Source organism: Zonotrichia albicollis, chromosome 3 (genome assembly GCF_047830755.1).
Source record: "Zonotrichia albicollis isolate bZonAlb1 chromosome 3, bZonAlb1.hap1, whole genome shotgun sequence".
In the NCBI taxonomy this organism is placed as follows: Eukaryota; Metazoa; Chordata; class Aves; order Passeriformes; family Passerellidae; genus Zonotrichia; species Zonotrichia albicollis.
In genome coordinates, this window is record NC_133821.1 from 798,184 (window position 1) to 817,660 (window position 19,477).

The window sequence follows — 19,477 nt, forward strand, 5'->3', positions numbered from 1 at the left end:
CCAGAGAGCTGCAAAACAGCACAGGGTGAGCCAGGGCACTGTAAAACCAACCCAGAGTGAGCCAGGGCACTGTAACACCCACTCAGAGTGAACCCAGGACACCTCAAAACCAGCACAAAGCCAGCCCAGGGCACTGCAAAACCAACCCAGAATGAGCCAGGGCACTGCAAAACAGCCCAGAGAACCCCAAAACCAACCCAGAGCCAGCCCAGGGAACCAGAGCTGAGTGGGAGGAGGATGCAGGGAGAGAACCCAGAGGGTTCCCCAGCAGCAGAGGAGGGAGAGGGCTCACACCCAATGCCCTGAGCTAAAAACGCCATTCTAGTGGTGCTGTGCTCCTTGCAGAGGTGTGGAGAGAGCTCACAGAGAAATCCCTGAGCTAAAAACACCATTTTGGGTGATCTGGCCCCTCTGTGCTCCTTGCTGAGGAGGAAGAGAGCTCACACAGAATTCCCTGAGTTACAAAAACCTTTCCAGGTGATCTGGCTCCTCTGTGCTCATGCCCAGCCAGGCCCTGAGCTGTCCCAGCCACTCTAAGGGTTGGCACAGCTCTGGCACAGGTCTGGCATGGGTCTGGCACAGGGAGCCCCAGCCCGGTGTGGCTGGGAAGGGTCCCCAAAGCCCAGCCAGTGCCACCTCTGCCATGGCAGTGCCACCCTGCCCTGTGCCAGGGGCTCCAGCTCAGCCCTGATGGAAAGGAGGGACCAGGACAGGTGACACACCTGGGCTGGGCACAGTGACACTGAGGGGACCTTGGGGACAGGCAACAGTGCCAGGGCAGCAGGAGATGCCAGGGAAGGGAAGGGAAGGGAAGGGAAGGGAAGGGAAGGGAAGGGAAGGGAAGGGAAGGGAAGGGAAGGGAAGGGAAGGGAAGGGAAGGGAAGGGAAGGGAAGGGAAGGGAAGGGAAGGGAAGGGAAGGGAAGGGAAGGGAAGGGAAGGGAAGGGAAGGGAAGGGAAGGGAAGGGAAGGGAAGGGAAGGGAAGGGAAGGGAAGGGAAGGGAAGGGAAGGGAAGGGAAGGGAAGGGAAGGGAAGGGAAGGGAAGGGAAGGGAAGGGAAGGGAAGGGAAGGGAAGGGAAGGGAAGGGAAGGGAAGGGAAGGGAAGGGAAGGGAAGGGAAGGGAAGGGAAGGGAAGGGGGTGGGACTGGCACAGCAGAAAGAGGGGAAACGTGTGCCAGGATGGTCCCTGTGCCAGCCCAGAGGGGCAGGGGGCACATATGGCCTGGGCAGGGCAGGGGACAGCCTGGGAGGGGGACACTCAGGGACAGGGGACACTCAGGGAGAGGGGACAGTGAGGGAATGGGGACACCCAGGGGACATTGAGGGACAGGGGACAGCTCGGGGACACCCAGGGAATGGGGACACTCAGGGGACACTGAGGACTCAGGGGACACTCAGGGAAAATTTGGGGTGAGATGAGATTCCAGCAGGGGAAGATGAGATTCCAGTAGGAGGAAATTTGGGGAAAAAATGAGATTCCAAGAGGGGGAAACCTGGAGTGAGATGAGATTCCAGCAGGGGAAAGATGAGATTCCAGCAGGGGGAAATTTGGGGGAAAAGACAAGACTCCAACAGGGAGAAATCTGAGATTCCAGCAGGGGGAAATCTGGGGGAAAGATGAGATTCTAACAGGAGGAAATTTGGGGAAAAAGCTGAGATTCCAGCAGAGGGAAATTTGGGGGAAAAGATGAGATTCCAGCAGGGGAAAAAGATGAGATTCCAACAGGGAGAAATCTGGGGGAAAATCTGAGATTCCAGTAGGAGGAAATTTGGGGGAAAAGCTGAGATTCCAACAGGGGAAAATTTGGGAAAGTTGAGATTCCAGCAGGGGGAAATTTGGGGAAAAAGATGGGATTCCAGCAGGGGGACAAAGATGAGATTCCAGCAGGGGGAAGTTTGGGAAAGTTGAGATTCCAGCAGGGGGAAATTTGGGGAAAGATAAGATTCCACCAGAGGGAAATCTGAGATTCCAGTAGGGGGAAATTTGGGGAAAAAGATGAGATTCCAACAGGGGGACAAAGATGAGATTCCAACAGGGGGAAATTTTGGGGAAAAGATGAGATTCCAGCAGGGGGAAAGATGAGATTCCAGCAGGGGGAAGTTTGGGGAAAGATGAGATTCCACCAGAGGGACAAAGATGAGATTCCAGCAGGGGGAAGTTTGGGGAAAATATGAGATTCCAACAGGGGGACAAAGATGAGATTCCAGCAGGGGGAAATTGGGGGGGAAATCTGAGATTCCAGTAGGGGAAAAATTTGGGGAAAATTATGAGATTCCAGCAGGGGAAAATTTGAAAAAAAAAATCACAAAGGTGGCAATCAGGGACACCCCAATGTCCCCAGTGTCCCCCCGGGCTGGCACTGACCGTGCCCCGCTCCGCAGGTGCCTCACAAAGGTGGCAATCAGGGACACCCCAGTGTCCCCAGGGTGTGTCACCAGGCTCACAAGGGTGGCAATCAGGGACACCCTGTGTGTCCCCAATGTCCCCAATGTCCCAGGGCTGGCACTGACCGTGCCCCGCTCCACAGGTGCCTCACAAAGGTGGCAATCAGGGACACCCTGTGTGTCCCCAATGTCCCCTGTGTGTCCCAGGGCTGGCACTGACCGTGCCCCGCTCCGCAGGTGCCTCACAAAGGTGGCAATCAGGGACACCATGTGTGTCCCCAATGTCCCCTGTGTGTCCCAGGGCTGGCACTGACCGTGCCCCACTCCGCAGGTGCCTCACAAAGGTGGCAATCAGGGACACCCCAGTGTCCCCAGGGTGTGTCACCAGGCTCACAAAGGTGGCAATCAGGGACACCCTGTGTGTCCCCAATGTCCCCAGTGTGTCCCAGGGCTGGCACTGACCGTGCCCCGCTCCTCAGGTGCCTCACAAAGGTGGCAATCAGGGACACCCCCAGTGTCCCCAATGTCCCCTGTGTGTCCCAGGGCTGGCACTGACCGTGCCCCGCTCCGCAGGTGCCTCACAAAGGTGGCAATCAGGGCGTGCTCCTCCTGGCACGGCTCGGGGCTGCTGCTGCTGCTGGGCTGGCACCTGGCAGGGGCGGGTAGAGCAGAAAAACAACAAAAATTCCGTAAATTCGGGCAAATCGGGGAAATGTGAGGGCACTGCTGCTGCTCTGACACAGGGAGGGGACACTGGGGACAGCCAGGCACTGGCACAGTGTCACCCTCTCTGCTTCTTTTCTTCTTCCTCTTGGACATGAGGAGGAATTTCTGCATGGAAAGGGGGCTCAGGCCGTGGAGCTGCCCAGGGAGGTTGGCAGTGCCCATCCCTGCAGGTGGCACCTGGGTGTGGCACTGGGTGCCCTGGGGACAAGGTGGGCACTGGGCACAGCTGGCACTGGGTGGGCTGGAGGGATTTTCCAGCCTCAGGGACTCTGGAAACAAACCACGGGATAAAATATAAAATATTCAGTGTAAATTAAGGAGTGCTCAGTGCAAATCTCCAACCAGCCAGTGCAAAACAACAACTAAAAGTCACAGACACCTTTTATGGAAAATCCTTTCCTTGGGATTTTTCCTCCTGAGAAGCTGAGAGGCCTCAGGAACAAAATGTGAACAATGGTTATCTGCTGCTGTGGAATGCAACAGGTGCATCTGGGATTGGTCTCGTGGGGTTGTTTCTAATTAATGGCCAATCACAGTCAGCTGGCTCAGACAGATTTTTGTTAGCATTCTCTTTTTTTTCTATTCTTAGCGAGCCTTCTGATGAAATCTATACTATTCAAAACGATATATTTACATTTATATATATTTATATGATAATATTATATATTATAATATATAATATATATTGATACTATATATCAAAATATATAAATATTAAATATATATCTATATATATTATGATATATATTGTATAATATATAATATAAATTACAATATATATTTGTATTTATTAATATTTATTTACTACACAGCTCTGCCAAGCACAGCCTACGCCTCGCTGCTCAGCAGGATTATTTATATATAATATAATATAATATAATATAATATAATATAATATAATATAATATAATATAATATAATATAATATAATATAATATAATATAATATAATATAATATAATATAATATAATATAATATAATATAATATTTATATTATATTTATTTGTGTTTGTTTATATTTATTTATATTTACTTATTACCCAGTTCTGCCAAGCACAGCATGCACTTCGCTGCTTGGCTAAAATATTTATCATAATATAATATAGTATAATATAATATAACATAACATAACATAACATAGCATAACATAACATAACATAACATATTTATTATAATTATAGAAGAATACTATTATCCTATAATTAATTTATAATATTCTAGAATTTAATTATTCATAATTATACAATAGTATGATCATTATTCTATAATTTATTTATAATATTATATTTATTTTATATATATTTATATTTATTTATTACCCAGCTCTGCCAATCACAGCCTGCACCATGCTGCTCAGCAGGAATATTTATTTACTTATAAGAATTTTTTAAAAAAAATTTATTTATATTTATTTATTCCCCAGCTCTGCAAAGCACAGCTTGCACCTCACTGCTCGGCAGGGAAACATTATATTATAGATTATATTATATTATATTATATTATATTATATTATATTATATTATATTATATTATATTATATTATATTATATTATATTATATTATATTATATTATACATTATGTTACATTATGTTATATTTCTATATTTTTAATATTTATTTTTATTTATTTATTTATTCCCCAGCTCTGCCAGTCCCCACTCAGGGTTTTCCTGCCCTGCCAGAGCTCATGCCCAGCACCATCCCCACCCCCAGAGCAGCCCCAGGAGCTGAGCTGGCACACCTGGCAGGTGGCACAGGGCCAGGGGGGCACCTGGCACACCTGGCACACAATTCCAGCTGGGGAAGGCAAAACCTGCTCAGGAGCTCTTGGAGAGGGCACTTCCTGCAGGGCATCCTGCCAGACAGCTGGCACACCTGGCACCCCCTGCCCAGCTGGCACACCTGGCGCACTTGGCACAGCTGGCACTCCCTGTCCCTGCCCACCTGGCACACCTGGCACCCTTGGCATCCCCTGTCCCTGCCCAGCTGGCACCCCTGGCACACCTGGCACCCTTGGCACCCCCTGTCCCTGCTCAGCTGGCACCCCTGGCACCCCTGGCACCCTTGGCATCCCCTGTCCCTGCCCACCTGGCACACCTGGCACCCCCTGTCCCTGCACACCTGGCACCCTTGGCACCCCCTCTCCCTGCCCACCTGGCACACCTGGCACCTCCCCATGCCCAGCTGGCACACCTGGCACACCTGGCACCCTTGGCATCCCCTGTCCCTGCCCACCTGGCACACCTGGCACCCCCTGTCCCTGCACACCTGGCACCCTTGGCACCCCCTCTCCCTGCCCACCTGGCACACCTGGCACCTCCCCATGCCCAGCTGGCACACCTGGCACACCTGGCACCCTTGGCACCCCCTGTCCCTGCTCAGCTGGCACCCCTGGCACACCTGGCACCCTTGGCATCCCCTGTCCCTGCCCAGCTGGCATCCCTGGCACCCTTGGCATCCCCTGTCCCTGCCCACCTGGCACCCTTGGCATCCCCTGTCCCTGCCCACCTGGCACCCCCAGTCCCTGCCCACCGGGCACCCCTGGCACCCTTGGCATCCCCTGTCCCTGCCCACCTGGCACACCTGGCACCCCCTGTCCCTGCCCAGCTGGCACCCCTGGCACCCTTGGCATCCCCTGTCCCTGCCCACTGGCACCCTTGGCACCCCCCCCATGCCCAGCTGGCACCCCTGGCACACCTGGCACCCTTGGCATCCCCTGTCCCTGCCCACCTGGCACACCTGGCATCCCCTGTCCCTGCCCACCTGGCACACCTGGCACCCTTGGCACCCCCTGTCCCTGCTCAGCTGGCACCTCTGGCACCCCTGGCACCCTTGGCATCCCCTGTCCCTGCCCACCTGGCACTCTTGGCACCCCCTGTCCCTGCCCACCGGGCACCCCTGGCACCCCCCCATGCCCAGCTGGCACCCCTGGCACCCCCTGCCCAGGTGAGCCCCTGGTACCTTTTGGTTGGCGTGGGCGCTCCCGAGGACACGTGGGTGACCAGGGCCTCGTTCATGTTAGCCACGGGCCGGGGGGGGCTGCAACACACGGGGACACGGTCAGAGAGAGAAATACAGCCAGAAAATAACCCAAAACACACGGGGACACGGTCAGAGAGAGAAATACAGCCAGGAAATAACCCAAAACACACGGGGACACGGTCAGAGAGAAATACAGACAGAAAATAACCCAAAACACACGGGGACACGGTTAGGGGGGAGAAAATACAAATGGGAACTGCCAAAAACACACAGGGACACCGTGAGAAACAGAAATACAACCAGAAAATAACCCAAAACACACAGGAACATGGTAAGAGACAGAAAATACACAAGGAAATAACCCAAAACCAGACAGGGATTGGGTCAGAGAGCAGAGAAACCACCAGAAAATAACCCAAAACCAGACAGGGACACTGTGAGAGACAGAAAATACAAATGGGAACAACCCAAAACACACAGGGACACCGTGAGAGACAGAAAATACACAAGGAAATAACCCAAAACACACGGGGACACGGTCAGAGACAGAAATACAGCCAGAAAATAACCCAAAACACACAGGGACACCGTGAGAGACAGAAAATACACAAGGAAATAACCCAAAACCAGACAGGGATTGGGTCAGAGAGCAGAGAAACCACCAGAAAATAACCTAAAACCAGACAGGGACATCGTGAGAGGGGAGAAAATACACAAGGAAATAACCCAAACACAGACAGGGACACGGTGAGAGACAGATAAACAACCAGGAAACTACCCAAAAACAGACAAAGAGCTGGTTAGATGGGAGAAAATACAAATGGAACAACCAAACACAGACAGGGATCCTGTCAGAGAAGAGAGAAACAACCCAACACAGACAGGGATCCTGTGAGAGGGCACGATGAGTTTTCCATGACTTCTGACAGTCATGAAAAAATAGCCTGGAAACACCTAAAATACTTAAATCAGGTTTTTTACTATGGAAATGGAAAATATTCTGGATTTAGGTACCAAAGAGGGAATTTTGTGGCTTAATAACCTCACCAGGAATTCAAATTATACAGGGAGGAGAGTGGACAGTGAGGGGAATGGTCAGTGAGGGAATGGTCAGTGAGGGAATGGTCAGCAGGGAATGGTCAGTGAGGGAATGGTCAGCAGGGAATGGTCAGTGAGGGGAATGGTCAGTGAGGGGAATGGTCAGTGAGAGGAATGGTCAGCAGGGAATGGTCAGCAGGGAATGGTCAGCAGGGAATGGTCAGTGAGGGGAATGGTCAGCAGGGAATGGTCAGTGAGGGGAATGGTCAGCAGGGAATGGTCAGCAGGGAATGGTCAGCAGGGAATGGTCAGTGAGGGACAGTGAGGGAATGGTCAGCAGGGAATGGTCAGTGAGGGAATGGTCAGTGAGGGGAATGGTCAGTGAGGGGAATGGTCAGCAGGGAATGGTCAGTGAGGGGAATGGTCAGTGAGGGAATGGTCAGCAGGGAATGGTCAGTGAGGGGAATGGTCAGTGAGGGAATGGTCAGTGAGGGGAATGGTCAGTGAGGGAATGGTCAGTGAGGGAATGGTCAGCAGGGAATGGTCAGCAGGGAATGGTCAGAAGGGAATGGTCAGTGAGGGGAATGGTCAGCAGGGAATGGTCAGAAGGGAATGGTCAGCAGGGAATGGTCAGTGAGGGGAATGGTCAGTGAGGGAATGGTCAGCAGGGAATGGTCAGTGAGGGGAATGGTCAGCAGGGAATTGTCAGCAGGGAATGGTCAGTGAGGGAATGGTCAGTGAGGGAATGGTCAGCAGGGAATGGTCAGTGAGGGAATGGTCAGCAGGGAATGGTCAGTGAGGGAAATGGTCAGTGAGGGGAATGGTCAGTGAGGGAATGGTCAGTGAGGGAATGGTCAGTGAGGGGAATGGTCAGCAGGGAATGGTCAGTGAGGGAATGGTCAGTGAGGGGAATGGTCAGTGAGGGGAATGGTCAGTGAGGGGAATGGTCAGTGAGGGAATGGTCAGTGAGGGAATGGTCAGTGAGGGGAATGGTCAGCAGGGAATGGTCAGTGAGGGAATGGTCAGTGAGAGGAATGGTCAGCGAGGGGAATGGTCAGTGAGGGAATGGTCAGAGCCAGGGAATGGCAAGGAAAAATCAGAGATTGGGAAGGAAAAATCAGGGATAGATAAGGAAAAATCACAGATTAGGAAGGAAAAATCAGGGATGGGTAATGAAAAATCAGGGATTGGGAAGGAAAGTCAGGGATTGGCAAGGAAAAATCAGGGATTGGTAAGGAAAAAATCAGGGATGGGGAAGGAAAAATCAGATTGGGTAGGAAAAATCAGAGATTGAGAAGGAAAAAATCAGAGAAGGGTAAGGAAAAATCAGGGATTGGGAAGGAAAAAATCAGGGATTGGGTAAGGGAAAATCAGGGATTGGGAAGGAAAAATCAGGAATTTGTAAGGAAAAATCAGGGATTGGGAAGGAAAAATCAGATATTGGGTAGGAAAAATCAGAGATTGGTAAGGAAAAACCAGGAATTTGTAAGGAAAAATCAGGTACTGGTAAGGAAAAATCAGGGACTGGTAAGGAAAAATCAGGGATTGGCAAGGAAAATCAGGGATGGGTTGAAAGCAGCAGCCAGACTGGTGCAGGGAGAGCAGCCAGGGCTGACAGGGCCATGGGCAGGGCTGAGGCTGCAGCAGCTCCCTAAAAATGGGATTAAAACTGGAGATCATCACCTCATCCTGGGCAAACCACGGGGAAAAACTGCAGGAAAATGAAATGGGAATGTGGGAATATGGGGATAATATGGGAATGTGGGAATAATATGGGAATAAAAGAATGCGGGAATTTGGAAATAATATGGAAATCATGTGGGAATGTGGTAATATGGAAATAATGTAGGAATGTGGTAATATGAGAATATGGGCATGTGGAAATATGGGAATGTGGGAATATGGAATAATGGGGATGTGGAAATATGGAATAATGGGAATGTGGGAATATGGGAATAATATGGGAATGTGGGAATTGGGCAGAATATGGGAAAATCCTGGGAGCAACTTCCAAGAAAACTGAAATTGGAATGTGGGAATATGGGAACCTGAAAATATGGGAATGTTGGAATGTGGGAATAATATGGGAATATGGAAATATGGGAATATGGGAATGTTGGAATTGGGTAGAATATGGGAAAAAGGGAAAATCCTGGGAGCAACTTCCAGGAAAACTGAAATTGGAATATGGGAATATTGGAACATGGAAATATGGGCATGTGGGTATGTGGGAATGTGGGACTATGGGAATAATATGGGAATGTGGGAATAATAAGGGAGTATAGGAATTGGGCAGAATATGGGAAAATCCTGGGAGCAACTTCCTGGAAAACTGAAATTGAAATGTGGGAATATGGAGATATGGAAATTTGGGAATGTGGGAATATAGGAATAATATGGGAATATGGAAATGTGGGAATGTGGGAATAATATGGGAATGTTGGAACTAGGTAGAATATGGGAAAAAGGGAAAATCCTGGGAGCAACTTCCAGGAAAACTGAAATTGAAATAATGTGGGAATGTCAGAATAATATGGGAATATCAAAATATGGGAATGTGGGAATAATAAGGAAAAATGGAAATGTGGGAATAATATGGGAATATGGGAATTGGGCGGAATATGGGAAAATCCTGGGAGCAACTTCCAGGAAAACTGAAATTGGAATGTGGGAATATGGGAACCTGAAAACATGGGAATGTTGGAATGTGGGAATAATATTGGAATATGGAAATATGGGAATATGGGAATGTTGGAATTGGGTAGAATATGGGAGAAAGGGAAAATCCTGGGAGCAACTTCCAGGAAAACTGAAATTGAAATAATGTGGGAATGTCAGAATAATATGGGAATATCAAAATATGGGAATGTGGGAATAATAAGGAAAAATGGAAATGTGGGAATAATATGGGAATATGGGAATTGGGCGGAATATGGGAAAATCCTGGGAGGAACCTCCAGGAAAACTGAAATTGAAATAAGGGAATATGGGAATATGGAAATATGAGAATATGGAAATATGAGAATATGGAAATGTGGCAATATAGAAATATGGGAATATAGGAATGTGGGAATATTATGGGAATGTGGGAATTGGGCAGAATATGGGAATATGGGGAAATCCCGGGAGCAACCATATGAAATGGGAACGTGGGAATATGGAAATACGGGAATGTGGGGATAATATGGGAATATGGGAATATGGGAAAATCCTAGGAGGAACCTCCAGGAAAATTGAAATTGAAATACGGGAATATGGGAATATGGGAATATGGAAATGTGGCAATATAGAAATATGGGAATATAGGAATGTGGGAATATTATGGGAATGTGGGAATTGGGCAGAAAATGGGAATATGGAGAAATCCTGGGAGCAACCATATGAAATGGGAATGTGGGAATATGGAAATATGGGAATAATATGGGAATGTGGGGATAATATGGGAATATGATGACATGGAAATAATATGGGAAGATGGGAATATGGAAATATGAGAATAACGTGAATGGGGCAGATTCATCCCTGCCCTGTCCCACAGTGGGAAGCAGCCAAGTCCTGCACTTTGTTCAGCAGGGGTAAGAAATGTGGCTCTGCTCCCATCTGTGCCCAACGCCCACCTTGTCCCCTGAGTGCCACATCCAGGTGCCACCTGCAGGGATGGGCACTGCCAACCTCCCTGGGCACCCTTTCCATGCAGAAATTCCTCCTGGTGCCCATCCTGAGCCTGCCCTGGCCCAGCCTGAGGCCATTTCCCCTTGTCCTGTTCCCTGTGCTCCTGGTGCCGCTCAGCCCAAAGCCACCCCCACAAAAAGGAGGCAGAGAAAAAATCACAAACAACTTCTAATCCACCAACAATGTAGGTTAGAGACGTCTCATCCCAAAATAGCAGCCTCGGTTTTTGCCAAAGGGAAACATTTCCAACATTTCCAACATTTCCAAGGTGCTGGGATCTGGCAGTGCCTCCTCTCTACCTGCCTGCTCCGTGTGCCTGGGCTGGAGCATCAGGGATTGATCTCTGTCCTCTGGAAAACTGCAAATTCAGGAGATTTCAGCAGCAGGAATGACAAATTTCAGTGTTAATTTCATAGGGTTTGTAGTGATTTTAAAGAGAGTTGAAGGTGATTTTGTTCCAGAGTCAGGAATAAATTAAAGAGAAGTTAAAGAACAATCACAAACCTGACAATATAAACAGATAACTGGGATTTTACAGATGAGAACTGAGGAAAATCAGTCCCTGAGGGCCGCTGCAACACCTGGTGCTGATCAATACAATTTACTGCACGAGTAATTATTTAATTTATGGTGATTATTGTAATTTATTGCCAAGTTTCTGAGCCGTTTTATCCCCAAACCTCTGCTGGATTTTACCTCACAGCAAATTCCTGCTCCCAGCGGGGAAATGGAGCAGCAGCACCTGGGCAGAGGGCACCGTGCCCCAATCCCCTCGGCAGGCTGGGCTGGGAAATGTGAACCTGGATGGATCCACAACCACCGGGAAACGCGGCTGGGAGGGGAGGGGGCTCAGGGATTGGCAAGGAAAAATCAGGGATGGGTAAGGGAAAATCAGGATTTGGCAAAGAAAAAAATCAGACTCCCTGCTCGGAGCTGGGGAGGGGGCTCTGTCCTGCCCTGCCCATCCTGGGGAGGGGGCTCTGCCCTTCCCTGCTCCGAGCTGGGGAATGGGGAAAGGGAATGTTTGGGGTGTTCCCTGGGCTGGGCTGCCTGGACAGGGATCCCGAAAACAACCTGAGAACACCCCAAAAATAACCCCAAAAATGCCTTGAGCTCAGCCCAAAAATAACCTGAGCACACCCCGAGTATACCCCAAAAACCACCCCAAACATACCCTGAGCACAGCCCGAGCTCACCCCAAGAACAGCCTGAGCATGCCCCAAAAACACATCAAAACACCCCAAAACTACCCGTGCACATCTCAAACATACCCTGAGCTCACCCCAAACAGCCTGAGCACGACCCAAAACCACCCCAAACATACCCTGAGCACACCCCGAGCTCACCCCAAACAGCCTGAGCACACCCCAAAAACACCCCAAACATACCCTGAGCTCACCCTGAGAACAGCCCCAGCACACCCCAAACATACCCCGAGAACACCCCAAACATACCCTGAGCACACCCCAAAACCACTCCAAGAACACCCCGAGCACACCCTGAGCTCGCCCCGAGAACAGCATGAGAACACCAAGAGCAGAGCCCGAGCACACCCCAAAACCACCCTGAGCTCACCCCAAACACACCCCGAGGTCACCCCCGTCCGAGCAGCCCCTCCATCCCCCCCAGCTCCTCCATCCCTTCCCGGATGGTCCCTCCGTCCCTCCAAGCTGTTCCTGCATTCCTGTCCGGGGTGACCCTCCTGCATCCCCCGGAGCCGACCCTACAAAGCTCAGAGAACCGACCCTACAAAGCTCAGAGAACCGATCCCACACGGCTCGGAGCCGATCCCACACGGCTCGGGGAGCCGATCTTACAAAGCTCAGAGAACCGACCCTAAAAAGCTCGGAGCTAGAAGGATGGAAGCCGACCATACCCGGTTCAGAGCCGACCCTACACGGCTCGGAGCCGATCCTACAAGGCGTGGGGAGCCAATCCTGCAAAGCTCAGAGAACCGATCCTACAAAGCTCAGACAACAGAGCCTACAGGGCTCAGAGCCGACCCTACAAAGCTCGGAGCCCACAAGGCTCAGAGATCCAACCCTACACGGTTCAGAGCCGACCCTACACAGCCCCGAGCGCTGTCCCCGGCTCCGGGAGCCGCTCCAGGGCCGTTCCCAGCAGCCGGACCCCGCTCCGGGCCGGTCCCGCCGCTCCTCGGGCCGAGCCCGGCCGGGAGGAACCGGAGCGGCCCCGGAGCCCCCCGGAGGGACCGAACCAGGACCGGGTCAGGAACGAACCAGGAACGAACCAGACCCAGGCCAGGCCCGGGGCACCCACCTGCCCTGCCCGGTGCCCGCTGTCGCTGCCCAGGCCCGGGGCACCCACCTGCCCTGCCCGGTGCCATTCCCGGCCCAGGGCACCCACCTGCCCTGCCCGCTGTCGCTGCCCAGGCCCAGGGCACCCACCTGCCCTGCCCGGTGCCATTCCCGGCCCAGGGCACCCACCTGCCCTGCCCGGTGCCATCTCAGGCCCGGGGCACCCACCTGCCCTGCCCGGTGCCATCCCAACCCCGGGGCACCCACCTGCCCTGCCCGGTGCCCGCTGCTGCTGCCCAGGCCCGGGGCACCCACCTGCCCTGCCCGGTGCCATCCCAGGCCCGGGGCACCCACCTGCCCTGCCCGGTGCCATTCCCGGCCCGGGGCACCCACCTGCCCTGCCCGGTGCCATTCCCGGCCCGGGGCACCCACCTGCCCTGCCCGGTGCCATCCCAGGCCCAGGGCACCCCCCTGCCCTGCCCGGTGCCATCCCAGGCCCAGGGCACCCACCTGCCCTGCCCGGTGCCATTCCCTGCCCAGGGCACCCCCCTGCCCTGCCCGGTGCCATCCCAGGCCCAGGGTACCCCCCTGCCCTGCCCGGTGCCATTCCCGGCCCGGGGCACCCCCCTGCCCTGCCCGGTGCCATCCCAGGCCCGGGGCACCCACCTGCCCTGCCCGGTGCCATCCCAGGCCCGGGGCACCCACCTGCCCTGCCCGGTGCCCGCTGTCGCTGCCCAGGCCCAGGGCACCCACCTGCCCTGCCCGGTGCCATCCCAGGCCCGGGGCACCTCCCTGCCCTGCCCGGTGCCATCCCAGGCCCAGGGCACCCACCTGCCCTGCCCGGTGCCATCCCAGTCCCAGGGCACCCACCTGCCCTGCCCGGTGCCATCCCAGGCCCGGGGCACCCACCTGCCCTGCCCGGTGCCCGCTGTCGCTGCCCAGGCCCGGGGCACCCACCTGCCCTGCCCGGTGCCATTCCAGGCCCGGGGCACCCACCTGCCCTGCCCGGTGCCATCCCAGGCCCGGGGCACCCACCTGCCCTGCCCGGTGCCATCTCAGGCCCGGTGCCCCCCCCTGCCCTGCCCGGTGCCATTCCCGGCCCAGGGCACCCACCTGCCCTGCCCGGTGCCCGCTGTCGCTGCCCAGGCCCAGGGCACCCCCCTGCCCTGCCCGGTGCCATTCCCGGCCCAGGGCACCCACCTGCCCTGCCCGGTGCCCGCTGCTCCTGCCCAGGCCTGGGGCACCCCCCTGCCCTGCCCGGTGCCATTCCCGGCCCGGTGCCTCCCCCTGCCCTGCCCGGTGCCATCCCAGGCCCGGGGCACCCACCTGCCCTGCCCGGTGCCATTCCCGGCCCGGTGCCTCCCCCTGCCCTGCCCGGTGCCATCCCAGGCCCAGGGCACCCACCTGCCCTGCCCGGTGCCCGCTGCCGCCGCCGCTCATCCCGGCCCGGCTCCATCGCGGGGATGGATGCGCGCACCCCGCGCCGTCTCCATGGCAACGGGGCCGCGGCGGGAGCGCGCATGGCCCGGCCCCGCCAGCGCCGCCCCCAACACGCGCTCGGGATGGAGCCGGCCTCGAAATGGGGATTACAGTGCTAGTTATTGCTTTTTCAGTCATTTTTGGATTTTGTTTTTAGTTTTAATTTTAATTTTCCTGGATTTTAAGTTTTTGCAGCAACTGCCTCAAAATATCTCATTATTATTATTATTATTATTTATTTTTTAATTATTTTTTTCAATAATTTTTAAAATGTTGGGGTTTTTTTAGTTTTATTTTCATAGTTTTTAAGTTTTTGCAGCAGCTGCCTCAAAATATGTCTCATTATTTATTATTTTAAAAATTATTTTAAAGTTAGTTTTTAAATTTACTTTTTTTTGTTTTAGTTTTAATTTTCCTGCTCTTTAAGTTTTTGCAGCAATCGCCTCAAAATATGTCTCATTATTTATTATTTTTTAATAATTTTTTCAAATTTTTTTTTTTTAGTTTTAATTTTCCTGCTCTTTAAGTTTTTGCAGCAACCGCCTCAAAATGTGTCTTATTATTATTTATTATTTTAAAAATTATTTTTAAATTAGTTTTTAAATTTTGGGGTTTCCCTTAGTTTTAATTTTCGTGCTTTTTAAGTTTTTGCAGAAACTGCCTCAAAACATTATTATTATTACTTCTTATTTTTAAAAGTATTTTTTCAATAATTTTTAAAATTTTGAGGTTTTTGTTTTAGTTTTAATTTTCCTAGTTTTTACGTTTTCGCAGCAACTGCCTCAAAACATTTATTATTATTATTATTATTATTATTATTATTATTATTATTTTGTTTTTGTTGTTGTTGTCTTATTTTTATTTTTCAATTTTAGTTTTAATTTTCCTGCTTTTTAAGTTTTTGCAGCAACTGCCTCAAAATATGTCTTATTATTATAATTTATTATCTTATTATTATTATTTATTAATTTTCAATCATTTTCTACATTTTAAAATTTTTTAGTTTTAGTTTTAATTTTCCTGGGTTTTAAGTTTTCCCAGCAACTGCATCAAAATACGTCTTATTATTATTATTTATTATTTTTTCAATCATTTTTCAATTTTTTTTGTTTTTTTATTTTAGTTTTAATTTTTCTGCTTTTTAAGTTTTCACAGCCTAAAAAAAGTCTTAATATTTTTTATTATTTTTATTATTAATTTATTACTATTATTATTAATTTTTTTTTTTTTTAGTTTTAGTTTGAATTTTCCTCCTTTTTAAATTTTCATTTCTTACAAATGTTTCCTAAATCTACCCCGTGTTCCTCTGTTGGAGGGAGGGGAAACAGCCCCCAGCTGCCTAGGAGGAGTTCTCTAACAAACAAACAAAAAATGGAACAAAAAGAGGATCCCAGAATGAAAAACCAGCCTGGAAAAGAACCCCAGGCTCACTGAGTCCAACCTGACTGACCTCCTGTTTGTATTTCACTCCATCCTGCCCTCTGAACAAGTTAATTTAAAATAAACTAATATAAAAGTACAAAACTTATCTTCAGTGCCACCCCTGCCATGGGCAGGGATTCCTCCCAGTGCTCCAACCCAGCCTTGGGCACTGCCAGGGATCACTTAATTTAAAATAAATTACTATAAAAATACAAAACTTATCTTCTACACCCAATATTCATCAGGAGAAATGTACCCACACCAAGGGGAGAGGAAAAGCTGGACTTTAGGTGGGAATATTCTCCTGAACCCCATGTCCCCATCCTTTGCTTTTCAGGGCATTGGGTTTGCATTTAATTAAAGCTGGCAGTGCACAGCAGATGCCTCTGAGCTGCTGCCAGGAGTGGCTGGGCAGCTGTCCCTGTCCCCATGTCCCTGTCCCTGCAGGAGGTGTGAGATGTCCCCACCGTCCCTGTCCCTTCAGGAGCTGTCCAGCCCTGTCCCCCTGTCCCTGTTCCCACTGTCCTTGTCCCTACAGGAACCATCCAGCCCTGTCCCCCTGTCCCTGTCCCCATGTCCCTGTTCCCACTGTCCTGGTCCCTACAGGAACCATCCAGCCCTGTCTCCATGTCCCTGTCCCTATGTTCCCACTGTCCCTGCAGGAGCTGTCCAGCCCTGTCCCCACTGTCCCTGTCCCTATAGGAGGTGTCCAGCCCTGTCCCCATGTCCCTGAAAGTGTCCAGCCCTGTCCCCACTGTCCCTGTCCCAGCCCTGTCCCCACTGTCCCTGTCCCTATAGGAGGTGTCCAGCCCTGTCCCCATGTCCCTGAAAGTGTCCAGCCCTGTCCCCACTGTCCCTGTCCCAGTCCTGTCCCCACTGTCCCTGTCCCTATAGGTGTCCAGCCCTGTCCCCATGTCCCTGAAAGTGTCCAGCCCTGTCCCCACTGTCCCTGTCCCTGCAGGAGGTGCCCAGCCCTGTCCCCACCATCCCTGTCCCTGCAGATGTCCTGTTCTGTCCTCACTGTCCCTGTCCCTCCAGAAGATGTCCAGCCCTTTCCCCATGTCCCAGTCCCTGCAGGAGCTGTCCAGCCCTGTCCCCATGTCCCAGTCCCAGCCCTGTCCCCATGTCCCTGTCCCTGCAGGAGGTGTCCAGCCTACAGGGAAAAGCACGAGTGGATTCCAGTCTATGGGGCTGGAAACAAAAGGTGTTTGTGGTGAGGCTGAACTGGGCCCTGCCCTAAATCCAGTGAGCTCCTGGCACTTCCAAGGCAATGCCAGGGGGGAAAGGAAAGCAGTGATGGGCTGGGAAGGAGAAGGAAATGCCAGGTTGGGAAGGAAAGGCAGTGATGGGCTGGGAAGGGAAGCAGGGAAGGACAGCAACGCCATGGAGAGGGGACCTGGATGTGAGGCCAAGGGCCCAGGGCTGACCCATGGTGCTGTTCAGACAATTTAATTTACAATAAATGAGAACTCAGAGCCTGATCCAACACAGGGAGGAGGGAGAGGTGCCACTGGTGGGGACAGGGAGGTGACAGGCAGGACACAGCCAGGCCTGGCTGCAGCTGCACCAAACCCCTCACAAGCACAGCCCCAGAAAGTTCTCCAGAGAAACACTGACACCAACACAGCAGAGAAAACCTGAAACATTCACACAAACACAGCAAAGAAAAATGTGAAACACTGACACCAACACAGCAGAGAAAACCTGAAACATTCACACAAACACAGCAAAGAAAAATTTGAAACATTGACACCAACACAGCAGAGAAAAACCTGAAACCACTGCAGGCCCAGGGCTGCTCCCTGCCCTGAGCCCAGGGCTGGGGAGGGGGCTCAGGGGGGCTCACAAAATGGGGGCAGGTCTGGGGGCTCAGGAGGGGGCTCAGGGGGGTTCAGGGATGGGGAGGGGGCTCAGGGGGGCTCACCTGATGTGGGCCAGGTCTGAGGGGTTTGGAGAAGCTCAGGGATGGGGAGGGGGTTCAGGGATACTCACACGATATGGGCCAGGTCAGGAGGGGCTCGGGGGGAATTCAGGGGCTCAGAGGGGGCTCAGGGGGGGTCTCAGGTACTCCCACAATGTGGGGCAGGTCTGGGGAGGGGGGTTCAGGAGTACTCACACGATGTGGGCCAGGTCCAGGGGGTTTCATGGGGGGTTCAGGGGGTCTCAGGGGGTCTCAGGGCTCTCAGGTACTCACACGATGTGTGCCAGGTCTGGGGGGCTCAGGGGAGGTTCAGGGGGTCTCAGGGGGTCTCAGGGGGTTCGGGGTTACTCACACGATGTGTGCCAGGTCCAGGAGCTCAGGGGGAGGTTCAGGGGGTCTCAGGGGGTCTCAGGAGGTTCGGGGTTACTCACACGATGTGCGCCAGGTCCAGCGGCCGCTCGGGCTGCTCGGGGAACAGCGGGCGGGGCGGGTCCCGGCTGGGCACGCAGCCCAGGGAGCGGCTGATGGCGTGGGTCAGCTTCTTGGCCGGGGATTTCTGGGGAAAAACGGGCAAAATGGGGTCGGACGGGAGACAGGGGATTGCACAGGGGAAATGGAGTTGCTGGGGACAACAGGGAAAATTGGATTGCTGGGGAAAAACAGGGAAGATGGGGTTGTACGGGGGAAATGGGGTTGTACAAGGGAAATGGGATTGTACAGGGGAAAAACAGGGCAATAGTGTTGTATTGGGGATTTTTTTTTACAACACTATTACAATAGGTCTTTTCCAACCCTAATAACTCCATAATTCCATATGGGAGCTCAGACATCAGCTGGCAGCTCCTCCTGCTGCTCTCCCTCACTGGCACCCCAGGAAAGGGCAAGCCCTGGCTAATTACAGCTCTGGAATTAATTACAATTATTAATTATTAATGGTAATAATTAATTAATTTCAATTATTAATTACTGCTGCTGTACAACACTCCAGAGTGGGACCAGCTCCCAAGGGACAGTCAAGTGAAAATTCAGATTAATAGTGGTTCAAATAGGAGTTACATAAACACCATCAGTGCCTGGCAATTACTGATAATTGATAATTAACACCAGTGACTACCATGGAGTCAATTCCTGCTGGTGTCCAGCCTGCCCTGGAGGTGCAGCCTCATTCCTTCCAGGTCCTGGAGATTTTATTTCTCAGCCCCCAGCTCCATCCTGGGGAGCAGCAGAATGGTGGGAAGGCCCTGGAGACGCTCTGGATCCCAGGGAACGGGCACTTGGTCATCCCAAATCATCAAATCCTGAAAGGGTTTGTGTTGGAAGGGACCTTAAAGCTCAAATCATTCCTGCCCCTCTGCTTTAATTCCTTTGAAATCCTATGAAAATCACAATTTGATTTTATATCACTCACTGACCCTACAGAGAATTCAAATTATGCACACAAGATGTGATCACTCCAAACTTAATCCCCTCGTTTTCCTAAATTAATTCTTCACCTGCTGAAAATCTCCACATTTATTTCTGTCTGAATTTGTTCATTTGAGGTGTGGAGGGACAGGAGCCAGGGAATGGCTCCCAGTGCCAGAGGGCAGGGCTGG

The 19,477-nt window shown here is 51.5% G+C and overlaps 1 protein-coding gene across 10 annotated transcripts in view; it reads right to left on the minus strand.

Moving 5' to 3' along the window:
• Positions 1 to 19,477, minus strand: part of LOC102064389 (dystrobrevin beta) — a 164,548-nt gene that overhangs the window by 112,148 nt on the left and 32,923 nt on the right. For 7 of the 10 annotated variants that reach the window (XM_074536315.1, XM_074536317.1, XM_074536316.1 and 4 more), the window contains 3 exons: positions 18,314 to 18,438; positions 6,072 to 6,149; positions 2,941 to 3,033 (listed from right to left, as the gene is read on the minus strand). In XM_074536315.1, coding sequence (XP_074392416.1) covers positions 2,941 to 3,033; positions 6,072 to 6,149; positions 18,314 to 18,438 — 296 coding nt within the window. The remainder of the gene's footprint in view (positions 1 to 2,940; positions 3,034 to 6,071; positions 6,150 to 18,313; positions 18,439 to 19,477) is intronic. The other 3 variants (XM_074536322.1, XM_074536318.1, XM_074536320.1) reach the window with 2 other exon arrangements.